Source organism: Crinia signifera, chromosome 9, assembly GCF_055691185.1.
Source record: "Crinia signifera chromosome 9, ASM5569118v1, whole genome shotgun sequence".
Taxonomy (NCBI): domain Eukaryota; kingdom Metazoa; phylum Chordata; class Amphibia; order Anura; family Myobatrachidae; genus Crinia; species Crinia signifera.
In genome coordinates this window covers 166579285-166593399 of record NC_139225.1, presented here as the reverse complement: position 1 = coordinate 166593399, position 14115 = coordinate 166579285, and the positions used below count along the sequence as shown (strand labels likewise).

Sequence of the window (14115 nt, the reverse complement as noted above, 5' to 3'; positions counted from 1 at the left end):
AGATACTAATGAAGTCACCTGTGCACAAGCATGGATATCCTTAAATGCTGGACGGTTATGGTGCCTGAGGGTCAAGTTTGGGAAACTCTGTTGTGGGGGCTGATTCTACCTGTAAGAAGGGCCCTGAGCCTTTCTATACAGGGTAAAGTGCTGCGCTGTCGGCCTTTGTAGCGTTGTGGTGAATGAAATAACATTGACCATAATATCATCAGAAAATACATTTCCCTTAGGAGATCAGTGATGGCCTCCTGCTCATATGGGTCTCCCCGCTCCGCGATGTCCGCACTGTGGTATGTTTAGCCCCACGTGTCCTGGTGCTGAGTAACTATAACATCATTGTATTCTGGGGTCAATGCTGGACTAAGGGTGCACTGTATGGTGGTACCGAGGTGCATTACAGGGGGGGGTACAGCAGCTGATGCACTTCTGTAACGTACTCTAGAGGCAGCCGTGCCCCCCCCCCCCCCCCCCCCCCTATGCTTTATTCCTGTGTCTTCTAGAACGTCCTGTGAGTTCTGGTTCACTCGCAGAAGCAAATTCTCTAATGGACAAAACCATGTGCACTGCAGGTGGGGCAGATGTAACATGCAGAGAGAGTTACAGTGTGTGTGGGGGACAGAGCAGTGATCGCCAACCTGTGTGCCCCAGGGCACAGAGCAGTGATCGCCAACCTGTGTGCCCCAGGTCACAGAGCAGTGATCACCAACCTGCGTGCCCCATGCCACGGAGCAGTGATCACCAACCTGCGTGCCACAGGCCACGGAGCAGTGACCGCCAACCTGTGTGCCCCAGGCCACAGAGCAGTGATCGCCAACCAGTGTGCCCCTGGCCACAGAGCAGTGATCGCCAACCAGTGTGCCCCAGGCCACAGAGCAGTGATCGCCAACCTGTATGCCACAGAGCAGTGATCGCCAACCTGTGTGCACCAGGCCACAGAGCAGTGATCGCCAACCTGTGTGCCCAAGGCCACAGAGCAGTGATTGCCAACCTGTGTGCCCCAGGCCACAGAGCAGTGATCGCCAACCTGTGTGCCCCAGGCCACAGAGCAGTGATCGCCAACCTGTGTGCCCCAGGCCACAGAGCAGTGATCGCCAACCAGTGTGCCCCAGGCCACAGAGCAGTGATCGTCAACCAGTGTGCCCCAGGCCACAGAGCAGTGATCGCCAACCAGTGTGCCCCAGGCCACAGAGCAGTGATCGCCAACCAGTGTGCCCCAGGTCACAGAGCAGTGATCGCCAACCTGTGTGCCCCAGGTCACAGAGCAGTGATCGCCAACCTGTATGCCACAGAGCAGTGATCGCCAACCTGTGTGCACCAGGCCACAGAGCAGTGATCGCCAACCTGTGTGCCCCAGTCCACAGAGCAGTGACCGCCAACCTGTGTGCCACAGAGCATTGAATGCTAACCTGTGTGCCCCAGGCCAAGGAGCAGTGATCGCCAACCTGTGTGCCCAAGGCCACAGAGCAGTGATTGCCAACCTGTGTGCCCCAGGCCACAGAGCAGTGATCGCCAACCTGCGTGCCCCATGCCACGGAGCAGTGATCACCAACCTGCGTGCCACAGGCCACGGAGCAGTGACCGCCAACCTGTGTGCCCCAGGCCACAGAGCAGTGATCGCCAACCAGTGTGCCCCTGGCCACAGAGCAGTGATCGCCAACCAGTGTGCCCCAGGCCACAGAGCAGTGATCGCCAACCTGTATGCCACAGAGCAGTGATCGCCAACCTGTGTGCACCAGGCCACAGAGCAGTGATCGCCAACCTGTGTGCCCAAGGCCACAGAGCAGTGATTGCCAACCTGTGTGCCCCAGGCCACAGAGCAGTGATCGCCAACCTGTGTGCCCCAGGCCACAGAGCAGTGATCGCCAACCTGTGTGCCCCAGGCCACAGAGCAGTGATCGCCAACCAGTGTGCCCCAGGCCACAGAGCAGTGATCGTCAACCAGTGTGCCCCAGGCCACAGAGCAGTGATCGCCAACCAGTGTGCCCCAGGCCACAGAGCAGTGATCGCCAACCAGTGTGCCCCAGGTCACAGAGCAGTGATCGCCAACCTGTGTGCCCCAGGTCACAGAGCAGTGATCGCCAACCTGTATGCCACAGAGCAGTGATCGCCAACCTGTGTGCACCAGGCCACAGAGCAGTGATCGCCAACCTGTGTGCCCCAGTCCACAGAGCAGTGACCGCCAACCTGTGTGCCACAGAGCATTGAATGCTAACCTGTGTGCCCCAGGCCAAGGAGCAGTGATCGCCAACCTGTGTGCCCAAGGCCACAGAGCAGTGATTGCCAACCTGTGTGCCCCAGGCCACAGAGCAGTGATCGCCAACCTGTGTGCCCCAGGTCACAGAGCAGTGACCGCCAACCTGTGTGCCCCAGGCCACAGAGCAGTGATTGCCAACCTGTGTGCCCCAGGCCACAGAGCAGTGATCGCCAACCTGTGTGCCCCAGGCCACAGAGCAGTGATCGCCAACCTGTGTGCCCCAGGCCACAGAGCAGTGATCGCCAACCAGTGTGCCCCAGGCCACAGAGCAGTGATCGTCAACCAGTGTGCCCCAGGCCACAGAGCAGTGATCGCCAACCAGTGTGCCCCAGGCCACAGAGCAGTGATCGCCAACCAGTGTGCCCCAGGTCACAGAGCAGTGATCGCCAACCTGTGTGCCCCAGGTCACAGAGCAGTGATCGCCAACCTGTATGCCACAGAGCAGTGATCGCCAACCTGTGTGCCCCAGGCCACAGAGCAGTGATCTCCAACCAGTGTGCCACAGAGCAGTGATTGCCAACCTGTGTGCCCCAGGCCATGGAGCAGTGATCGCCAACCTGTGTGCCCCAGGCCACGGAGCAGTGATCGCCAACCTGTGTGCCCCAGGCCACGGAGCAGTGATCGCCAACCTGTGTGCCCCAGGCCACAGAGCAGTGATCGCCAACCTGTGTGCACCAGGCCACAGAGCAGTGATCGCCAACCTGTGTGCCCCAGTCCACAGAGCAGTGCCACAGAGCATTGAATGCCAACCTGTGTGCCCCAGGCCAAGGAGCAGTGATCGCCAACCTGTGTGCCCAAGGCCACAGAGCAGTGATTGCCAACCTGTGTGCCCCAGGCCACAGAGCAGTGATTGCCAACCTGTGTGCCCCAGGTCACAGAGCAGTGACCGCCAACCTGTGTGCCCCAGGCCACAGAGGAGTGATTGCCAACCTGTGTGCCCCAGGCCACAGAGGAGTGATTGCCAACCTGTGTGCCCCAGGCCACAGAGCAGTGATTGCCAACCTGTGTGCCCCAGGCCACAGAGCAGTGATTGCCAACCTGTGTGCCCCAGGCCACAGAGCAGTGATCGCCAACCAGTGTGCCCCAGGCCACAGAGCAGTGATCGCCAACCAGTGTGCCCCAGGCCACAGAGCAGTGATCGCCAACCAGTGTGCCCCAGGCCACAGAGCAGTGATCGCCAACCAGTGTGCCCCAGGCCACAGAGCAGTGATCGCCAACCAGTGTGCCCCAGGTCACAGAGCAGTGATCGCCAATCAGTGTGCCCCAGGTCACAGAGCAGTGATCGCCAACCTGTGTGCCCCAGGTCACAGAGCAGTGATCGCCAACCTGTATGCCACAGAGCAGTGATCGCCAACCTGTGTGCCCCAGGCCACAGAGCAGTGATCTCCAACCAGTGTGCCACAGAGCAGTGATTGCCAACCTGTGTGCCCCTGGCCACAGAGCAGTGATTGCCAACCTATGTGCCACAGAGCATTGATCGCCAACCTGTGTGCCCCAGGCTACAGAGCAGTGATTGCCAACCTGTGTGCCCCAGGCCACAGAGCAGTGATCGCCAACCAGTGTGCCCCAGGCCACAGAGCAGTGATCGCCAACCAGTGTGCCCCAGGCCACGGAGCAGTGATCGCCAACCTGTGTGCCCCAGGCCACGGAGCAGTGATCGCAAACCTGTGTGCCCCAGGCCACGGAGCAGTGATCGCCAACCTGTGTGCCCCAGGCCACAGAGCAGTGATCGCCAACCTGTGTGCCCCTGGCCATAGCAGTGATCGCCAACCTGTGTGCCACAGAGCATTGATCGCCAACCTGTGTGCCCCAGGCCACAGAGCAGTGATCGCCAACCTGTGTGCCCCAGGCCACAGAGCAGTGATCGCCAACCAGTGTGCCCCAGGCCACAGAGCAGTGGTCGTCAACCAGTGTGCCCCAGGCCACAGAGCAGTGATCGCCAACCAGTGTGCCCCAGGCCACAGAGCAGTGATCGCCAACCAGTGTGCCCCAGGTCACAGAGCAGTGATCGCCAACCTGTGTGCCCCAGGTCACAGAGCAGTGATCGCCAACCTGTATGCCACAGAGCAGTGATCGCCAACCTGTGTGCCCCAGGCCACAGAGCAGTGATCTCCAACCAGTGTGCCACAGAGCAGTGATTGCCAACCTGTGTGCCCCAGGCCACGGAGCAGTGATCGCCAACCTGTGTGCCCCAGGCCACGGAGCAGTGATCGCCAACCTGTGTGCCCCAGGCCACGGAGCAGTGATCGCCAACCTGTGTGCCCCAGGCCACAGAGCAGTGATCGCCAACCTGTGTGCACCAGGCCACAGAGCAGTGATCGCCAACCTGTGTGCCCCAGTCCACAGAGCAGTGCCACAGAGCATTGAATGCCAACCTGTGTGCCCCAGGCCAAGGAGCAGTGATTGCCAACCTGTGTGCCCAAGGCCACAGAGCAGTGATTGCCAACCTGTGTGCCCCAGGCCACAGAGCAGTGATTGCCAACCTGTGTGCCCCAGGTCACAGAGCAGTGACCGCCAACCTGTGTGCCCCAGGCCACAGAGGAGTGATTGCCAACCTGTGTGCCCCAGGCCACAGAGGAGTGATTGCCAACCTGTGTGCCCCAGGCCACAGAGCAGTGATCGCCAACCTGTGTGCCCCAGGCCACAGAGCAGTGATCGCCAACCAGTGTGCCCCAGGCCACAGAGCAGTGATCGCCAACCAGTGTGCCCCAGGCCACAGAGCAGTGATCGCCAACCAGTGTGCCCCAGGTCACAGAGCAGTGATCGCCAACCAGTGTGCCCCAGGTCACAGAGCAGTGATCGCCAACCTGTGTGCCCCAGGTCACAGAGCAGTGATCGCCAACCTGTGTGCCCCAGGCCACAGAGCAGTGATCGCCAACCTGTGTGCCCCAGGCCACAGAGCAGTGATCTCCAACCAGTGTGCCACAGAGCAGTGATTGCCAACCTGTGTGCCCCTGGCCACAGAGCAGTGATCGCCAACCTATGTGCCACAGAGCATTGATCGCCAACCTGTGTGCCCCAGGCTACAGAGCAGTGATTGCCAACCTGTGTGCCCCAGGCCACAGAGCAGTGATCGCCAACCAGTGTGCCCCAGGCCACAGAGCAGTGATCGCCAACCAGTGTGCCCCAGGCCACGGAGCAGTGATCGCCAACCTGTGTGCCCCAGGCCACGGAGCAGTGATCGCAAACCTGTGTGCCCCAGGCCACGGAGCAGTGATCGCCAACCTGTGTGCCCCAGGCCACAGAGCAGTGATCGCCAACCTGTGTGCCCCTGGCCATAGCAGTGATCGCCAACCTGTGTGCCACAGAGCATTGATCGCCAACCTGTGTGCCCCAGGCCACAGAGCAGTGATCGCCAACCTGTGTGCCCCTGGCCACAGAACAGTGATCGCCAACCTGTGTGCCACAGAGCATTGATCGCCAACCTGAGTGCCCCAGGCCACAGAGCAGTGATTGCCAACCTGTGTGCCCCAGGCCGCAGAGCAGTGATCGCCAACCTGTGTGCCCCAGGCCACAGAGCAGTGATCGCCAACCTGTGTGCCACAGGGCAGTGATCGCCAACCTGTGTGCCCCTGGCCACAGAGCAGTGATCGCCAACCTGTGTGCCCCCGGCCACAGAGCAGTGATCGCCAACCTATGTGCCACAGAGCATGGATCGCTAACCTGTGTGCCCCAGGCCACAGAGCAGTGATCGCCAACCTGTGTGCCACAGGGCAGTGATTGCCAACCTGTGTGCCCCTGGCCACAGAGCAGTGATCGCCAACCAGTGTGCCCCAGGCCACAGAGCAGTGATCGCCAACCTGTGTGCCACAGGGCAGTGATTGCCAACCTGTGTGCCACAGGGCAGTGATTGCCGACCTGTGTGCCCCAGGCCACAGAGCAGTGATCGCCAACCTGTGTGCCCCAGGTCACAGAGCAGTGATCGCCAACCTGTGTGCCCCAGGCCACAGAGCAGTGATCTCCAACCAGTGTGCCACAGAGCAGTGATTGCCAACCTGTGTGCCCCAGGCCATGGAGCAGTGATCGCCAACCTGTGTGCCCCAGGCCACGGAGCAGTGATCGCCAACCTGTGTGCCCCAGGCCACGGAGCAGTGATCGCCAACCTGTGTGCCCCAGGCCACAGAGCAGTGATCGCCAACCTGTGTGCCACAGGGCAGTGATCGCCAACCTGTGTGCCCCTGGCCACAGAGCAGTGATCGCCAACCTATGTGCCACAGAGCATTGATCGCCAACCTGTGTGCCCCAGGCTACAGAGCAGTGATTGCCAACCTGTGTGCCCCAGGCCACAGAGCAGTGATCGCCAACCTGTGTGCCCCTGGCCACAGAACAGTGATCGCCAACCTGTGTGCCACAGAGCATTGATCGCCAACCTGAGTGCCCCAGGCCACAGAGCAGTGATTGCCAACCTGTGTGCCCCAGGCCGCAGAGCAGTGATCGCCAACCTGTGTGCCCCAGGCCACAGAGCAGTGATCGCCAACCTGTGTGCCACAGGGCAGTGATCGCCAACCTGTGTGCCCCTGGCCACAGAGCAGTGATCGCCAACCTGTGTGCCCCCGGCCACAGAGCAGTGATCGCCAACCTATGTGCCACAGAGCATGGATCGCTAACCTGTGTGCCCCAGGCCACAGAGCAGTGATCGCCAACCTGTGTGCCACAGGGCAGTGATTGCCAACCTGTGTGCCCCTGGCCACAGAGCAGTGATCGCCAACCAGTGTGCCCCAGGCCACAGAGCAGTGATCGCCAACCTGTGTGCCACAGGGCAGTGATTGCCAACCTGTGTGCCACAGGGCAGTGATTGCCGACCTGTGTGCCCCAGGCCACAGAGCAGTGATCGCCAACCTGTGTGCCCCAGGTCACAGAGCAGTGATCGCCAACCTGTGTGCCCCAGGCCACAGAGCAGTGATCTCCAACCAGTGTGCCACAGAGCAGTGATTGCCAACCTGTGTGCCCCAGGCCATAGAGCAGTGATCGCCAACCTGTGTGCCCCAGGCCACGGAGCAGTGATCGCCAACCTGTGTGCCCCAGGCCACGGAGCAGTGATCGCCAACCTGTGTGCCCCAGGCCACAGAGCAGTGATCGCCAACCTGTGTGCCACAGGGCAGTGATCGCCAACCTGTGTGCCCCTGGCCACAGAGCAGTGATCGCCAACCTATGTGCCACAGAGCATTGATCGCCAACCTGTGTGCCCCAGGCTACAGAGCAGTGATTGCCAACCTGTGTGCCCCAGGCCACAGAGCAGTGATCGCCAACCAGTGTGCCCCAGGCCGCAGAGCAGTGATCGCCAACCTGTGTGCCCCAGGCCACAGAGCAGTGATCGCCAACCTGTGTGCCACAGGGCAGTGATCGCCAACCTGTGTGCCCCTGGCCACAGAGCAGTGATCGCCAACCTGTGTGCCCCTGGCCACAAAGCAGTGATCGCCAACCTATGTGCCACAGAGCATGGATCGCCAACCTGTGTGCCCCAGGCCACAGAGCAGTGATCGCCAACCTGTGTGCCACAGGGCAGTGATTGCCAACCTGTGTGCCCCAGGCCACAGAGCAGTGATCGCCAACCTGTGTGCCACAGGGCAGTGATCGCCAACCAGTGTGCCCCAGGCCACAGAGCAGTGATCGCCAACCTGTGTGCCCCAGGTCACAGAGCAGTGATCGCCAACCTGTGTGCCCCAGGTCACAGAGCAGTGATTGCCAACTTGTGTGCCCCAGTGTCCTGGGGCACACAAGTTGGCGCTTTGGGTTGGTGGTTCTGCCCACCTATGGCCACCTAACTACAGCGTATGTATGAGTCCAACAATCAGACGTTAATAGTGTCTCACATGATCTTTATTTCATTTCTACACAACATATGGGGTCTGGGGGCCTGTTCCTCGTCTCATTCTGGGCTTAGCCTTAGGCCTGGAAGCGTGGCCAGGTCTTCACGGTGTTGTAGAAGGTGTTGCCAGGGCAGTCGGTGGCGGTGACGTTGCGATGTCCCTTCAGGATATAGGCAGACTTGATATATCCTCTGCTGACTCCGCAGGCAATCAGGTTCTTAACGGCGTTGATGGCAGCGGTATTGGGATTACGGCCTGAAAGACAAGATGTACATAGTAGAATACAATGGGGGCACCTCTACAGATTGCCCACCTCACGTTGCTTTATTTTACATAGAGCCACCATGGCCTTTGCCCAGGCCCAGACAGATCGGCTGGTAGTTCCCGTAGGAATCCCCTCCCTGACTTACTGGTGTAGGAGCCAAAGACACTGATTCCAATTGAGTTGGAGTTGTAATTTGGGGCATGGGCGCCCACGGATGTCCAGCCACGTCCCTCATACACTAGGCCGTCCTCTCCCACCAGGAAGCTGTGAGAAATGAGATGGATCCATGTTACATTATTGGTTAGGACAACAACAGAATGGCACTGTGCCCTCATCAGAATGGCACTGTGCCCTCATCTGTCTTCCTCTGCATGCAGCCTTTATAGTCATGGCCTGATTCCGCTTAGTTAGCAATGCAAATGTACCAGACCATGCTGCACTGTAGGGGGGTGGGGCAGATGTAACAGTTGCAGAAAGAGTTACATTTGGCTGGGGTGTGTTCAAACTGAAATCTACATTGCAGTGTAAGAAGAAAGCAGCCAGTTTTTACCCTGCACTGTAACAAAATAACTCACCCAAATCTAACTCTCTGCACATGTTACTTCTGCCCCATCTGCATCGCAGCATGTTTTTTCTCATTTGTGCACTTTTTGCTTTGCCAACAAAGCTGAATCCCGCCCAATGTCCTCACTGCACATAACCAATTCATGCTGCTCCATCTGGACATTACCCCCCCCCCCCATATAGACCTGGCCTCACCTGTAGCCGACGTCACACCAGCCGTTACTGTTTATGTGATAGTTCTGTACGCTCTTGGCCTGAGTGATGCAGGCGGACTGGGTGGTACAAGCGGTTCCCTCCGTGTGATGGACAACCACGTATGTGACGGGAGTGGCCATGGCGGTCCGGCAGGTGGCGGCACGTCCTCCCCACTGGGACTTGGTGAGGATGGTGGGACAGCCTGTGGGAGATTGGAATATGGTAATGTGTCTGCACTTTATACTTCACAAACAGAGATGGACATTATATAACGTGTTCTTACTGGGAAGATGAGCAGCTCAGTCTTACACATGATACGTGTAAGAAAACACTGGGACATCCAATAAGGGAAAGCACAGAGATAGTGGCGACACGAGTGAGGAGACAGGTAGAGAGCAGGGGAGGAGAAGTAAATATGAGGATCCTCACCATAGAGGTGACATTGGAAGCAGAATTACCTGTAGAGGACGTATAGAGAGAGAAAAGGAAAGGACCAAGATCAGAGACTTGGGGCAGAGAGGAAGGCGGACAGCCAGGAGAAGGCAGAGAAGTGAGACGGTAGGAGGACAGAAAGGTAGGAACAGCCAGGAGAATGCAGAGAGGTAGGAGGCGAGCCAGGAGAGGGCAGAGAGGCGGGAAGACAGACAGGACAGATAGGCAAGAGGAAAGCCAGGAGAGGGCAGAGAAGTGAGGGGGCAGGATGTAGGATGACCGAAATGTAGGAACAGCCAGGAGAAGGCAGAGCGCTAGGAAGGCAGAGAAGTGATACGGTAGGAGGACAGAAAGGTAGGAAGAGCCAGGAGAATGCAGAGAGGTGGGGGGTGAGCCAGGCGAGGGCAGAGGTATGAGGACAGCTAGGAGTGGTCAGAGAGGTATGAGGACAGCCAGGAGAGAGAGCAGAGGTATGAGGACAGCTAGGAGTGGTCAGAGAGGTAAATGGACAGTCAGGAGAGGGCAAATAGGTAGAAGGACAGCCAAAAGAGGGCAGAGAGGTGGGAAGACAGCTGAGACAGGACAGATAGGCAGGAGGACAGCCATGAGAGGGCAGAGGTATGAGGACAGCTAGGAGTGGTCAGAGAGGTATGAGGACAGTCAGAAGAGAGCAGAGGTATGATGATAGCTAGTAGTGGTCAGAGAATATGAAGACAGCCAGGAGAGGTCAGAGAGAGCATCCAGGAGAGGTCAGGGAGGCAGGAGAGGGCAGAAGGACAGCCAGTGGAGGACAGCCAGGAGAAGGCACAGAGGCAGGAGGACAGCCAGGAGAGGGCAGGAGGACAGCCAGGAGAAGGCACAGAGGTAGGAGGACAGCCAGGAGAAGGCACAGAGGTAGGAGGACAGCCAGGAGAGGGCAGAGAGGTAGGAGGAAAGCCAGGAGAGGGCAGAGAGGTAGGAGGACAGCCAGGAGAGGGCAGAGATGTAGGAGGACAGCCAGGAGAGGGCAGATAGGTAGAAGGACAACAGGGAGACCGGACAGAGAGGTAGGAGGACAGCCAGGAGAGGGCAGATAGGTTGGAGGACAGCCAAGTGAGGGCAGAGAGGTAGGAGGACAGATGGTACAGGGCAGAGGTATACAGACAGCTTGGAGTGGTCAGAGAGATAGGACTACCAGGAGAGGGCAAATAGGTAGGATAGCAAATAGAGGGCAGAGAAGTGGGAAGACAGCTGCAATAGGACAGATAGGCAGGAGGAAAGCCAGGAGACGGCAGACATATGAGGACAGCTAGGAATCGTCAGTGAGGTATGAGGACAGCCAGGAGAAAGCAGAGGTATGAGGACAGCTAGGAGTGGTCAGAGAGGTACGAAGACAGCCAGGAGAGGGCAGAGAGGTGGGAGGACAGCCAGGAGAGGTCAGGGAGGCAAGAGAGTAGCCAGGAGAAGGCAGGGGGGCAGAGAGGCAGGATGACAGCGAGAAGAGAGGTAGGTGGATGTTTAGGAGAGAGTAGAGCGGTAGGAGGACAGAAAGGAGAGGGTAGAGGCAGGAGGACAGCCAGGAAAGGTCAGAGCTGTAGGAGGACAGGAGAGAGGCAGGAGGACAGCCAGGAGGCAGGTAGAACAGCATGGAGATAACAAAGAGGCAGCAGGACAGCCAAAATAAGTAGTAAGACATAGAGGGCAGAGAGGTAGGAGGACAACCAGGAGAGGGCAAATAGGTAGAACAGCCATGAGATGACAGAGAGGCAGGAGGAGAGCCAATAGAGAGCAGAGAGGAGGGAAGACAGCCAAGAGAGGTAGGAGGACAGACAAGTGAGGTAGTAAAACAGAGGGCAGAGAGGTAGGACAGAAAGGAGAGAGGTAGGAGGACAGCCAAAAGAAGGCAGAGAGGTAGGAGAACAGCCAGGAGATGACAGAGAGGTAGGAGGACAACCAGGAGAGGGCACAGTGGTAAGAGGACAGCCAGGAAAGGGCAGGAGAAAGCAGATAGGTAGGAGGACAGCCAAGAGAGGGCAGAAAGGTAGAAGGACAGCCAGGAGATGACAGAGAGGTAGGAGGACAGCCAGGAGAGAAAAGAGAGTTAGAAGAACAGCCAGGAGATGACAGAGAGGTAGGATGACAACCAGGAGAGGGCACAGAGGTAGGAGGACAGACATAAAAGGGCAGAGAAGTAGGAGGACAGACAGGAGAAAGCAGAGAAGTAGGAGGACAGCCAACATAGGGCAGAAAGGCAGGAGGACAGCCAGGAGATGACAGAGAGGCAGGAGGACAGCCAGGAGAGGGAAGAGAGACAGGAGCACAGCTGGGAAAAGACAGAAATGTGGGAGGGCAGAGAGATAGGAGGACAGCCAGGAGAGGGCAAATAGGTAGAACAGCATGGAGATGACAAAGAGGATGGATGACCACCAAGAGAGGTAGGAGAACAGCCAAGTGATGACAGAGAGGTAGGAGGACAGCCAGTAGAGGCACAGAGGTAAGAGGACAGCCAGGAGAGGACAGAGGCAGGAGGACAGCCAGTAGAGGCACAGAGGTGAGAGGACAGAGGCAGGAGGACAGCTGGGAGAAGACAGAAAGGCAGGAGGGCAGAGATGTAGGAGGACAGCCAGGAGAAGGCAAATAGGTAGAACAGCATGGAGATGACAAAGAGGGAGGAGGACAGCCAAAATAAGTAGTAAGTCATAGAGGGTAGAGAGGTAGGTGGACAACCAGGAGAGGGCACAGCGGTAAGAGGACAGACAGGAGAGGGCAGAGGCAGGAGGACAGCCAGGAGAGAGCACTATTATGCTGACCGAGGGAGTGAAAGATTTGCAGAAGGAGGGTGCAGTCTACAAGGCAGCAGAGAGGTCAAAAAGAATAAGCAGGGAGTGGTGGTTCTTGGGTTTGGCAGGAGGAGATTATTGCAGACTAGAGGGGACTGGAGAGAATGGAAGCCAGACTGGATGGGTCAGGCAGGAGTAGAAGGAGAGAAGGGCAGTAGGTTGGTTATAGACCATACACTCAAGGAATTTGGAGGCAAAGAGGAGAGAGATGGGACAGTTGGTGGAGTGAGTGTTAGGTTTTTTAAGGATAGGAGAGATTAGAGTATGCTGAAGGTAGAGGGGACAATGCCTGATGAGAGGAAGAGATTGAAGAAGGAGAAAGGTAGCGGAGGAGGCGGGAGGGTATAGGATCTAGTGTGTGTGTGTGTGGGGGGGGGGGGTCCTGGTACATGACTTACTCAAAAGATGCATGGGAGAATTATGTTAAAGTTGGTAAAAGGGAGGTCTCTGGTTGCTAAGGGTCTGATAGGACATGAGGTCCTGATGTATGGATGTAAAATAAGTGGCGAGTGCAGAGAGTCTGGAAGGGATGGTTGACTACCAGGACAACGTGGTTCCTTCAGCTGCAACCAGGAAGAACCTATACCCAGATCTCCCTACCCCTGCAGCCTGAGTCCATCCCAGGAGCATCCCATGTACTCACCAAATGTGACTGTGCACAGGGCAGCGAGGAGAACAAGACGCATCATGGCTGGATACACCTAGAGTAAGAGAGGCAGCAATCATCAGGGGAGGGAGCACAGGGTGTATGGCCAGGGGAGAGGCAGTAATTAGCAGGGGAGAGGCAGCAATCAGCAGGGGAGGGAGCACAGGGTGTATGGCCAGGGGAGATGCAGCAATCATCAGGACAGGGAGCACAGGGTGTATGGCCAGGGGAGAGGCAGCAATTAGCAGGGGAGAGGCAGCAATCATCAGGGGAGGGAGCACAGGGTGCATGGCCAGGGGAGAGGCAGCAATTAGCAGGGGAGAGGCAGCAATCAGCAGGGGAGGGAGCACAGGGTGCATGGCCAGGGGAGAGGCAGCAATTAGCAGGGGAGAGGCAGCAATCAGCAGGGGAGGGAGCACAGGGTGTATGGCCAGGGGAGAGGCAGCAATCAGCAGGGGAGGGGGCACAGGGTGTATGGCCAGGGGAGAGGCAGCAATCAGCAGGGGAGGGAGCGCAGGGTGTATGGCCAGGGGAGAGGCAGCAATCATCAGGGGAGGGAGCACAGTGTGTTTGTCAGGGAATAGATGCAGCAATCATCAGGAGAGGGAGCACAGGGTGTATGGCCAGGGGAGAGGCAGTAATTAGCAGGGGAGGGAGCACAGGGTGTATGGCCAGGGGAGAGGCAGTAATTAGCAGGGTAGGGGGCACAGGGTGTTTGGCCAGGGGAGAGGCAGCAATTAGCAGGGGAGAGGCAGCAATCATCAGGGGAGGGAGCACAGGGTGTATGGCCAGGGGAGAGGCAGTAATTAGCAGGGGAGGGGGCACCGGGTGTTTGGCATGGGGAGAGGCAGTAATTAGCAGGGGAGGGGGCACAGGGTGTTTGGCCAGGGGAGAGGCAGTAATTAGCAGGGGAGGGGGCACAGGGTGTTTCTGTGTGGGTCACAGAATATATGGGTGGAAGCAACAGAATATTTGGATGGGGAAACAGGATATATGGGTGGGGGGCACAGTGTATAAAGGCAGCGAAGGGGGCACAGGTAATTTGGGTGTGGGGGGGGGCACAGGATATTTGGCCTGGGGAAGATATAATATGTAGACAGGGGAGGGGGACATGACAGTATTATGCATGA

At 57.9% G+C, this 14115-nt stretch overlaps 1 protein-coding gene across 1 annotated transcript; it reads right to left on the bottom strand.

The window, feature by feature from the left end:
• Nucleotides 1-8096: 8096 nt before the first annotated feature.
• Nucleotides 8097-9285, bottom strand: LOC146036794 (peptidoglycan-recognition protein SC2-like). Its single transcript, XM_083160676.1, has 3 exons — nt 9089-9285; nt 8475-8593; nt 8097-8319 (listed from the first exon to the last, which is right to left on the bottom strand). The coding sequence occupies exons 1-3, from the start codon at nt 9226-9228 to the stop codon at nt 8141-8143; spliced, it is 438 nt and encodes a 145-aa protein (XP_083016802.1). The 5' UTR covers nt 9229-9285; the 3' UTR covers nt 8097-8140.
• Nucleotides 9286-14115: the final 4830 nt, after the last annotated feature.

What these genes read in the sequence shown, in the direction of transcription:
- LOC146036794 (XM_083160676.1), bottom strand. Translation starts at nt 9,228, where the DNA reads ATGGCCACTCCCGTCACATACGTGGTTGTCCATCACACGGAGGGAACC. An exon ending in TGGTGTGACGTCGGCTACAG is followed by an intron (nt 8,594 to 9,088) that starts GTGAGGCCAGGT and finishes CATTTCTCACAG; the next exon opens with CTTCCTGGTGGGAGAGGACG. An exon ending in TGTCTTTGGCTCCTACACCA is followed by an intron (nt 8,320 to 8,474) that starts GTAAGTCAGGGA and finishes CTTGTCTTTCAG; the next exon opens with GCCGTAATCCCAATACCGCT.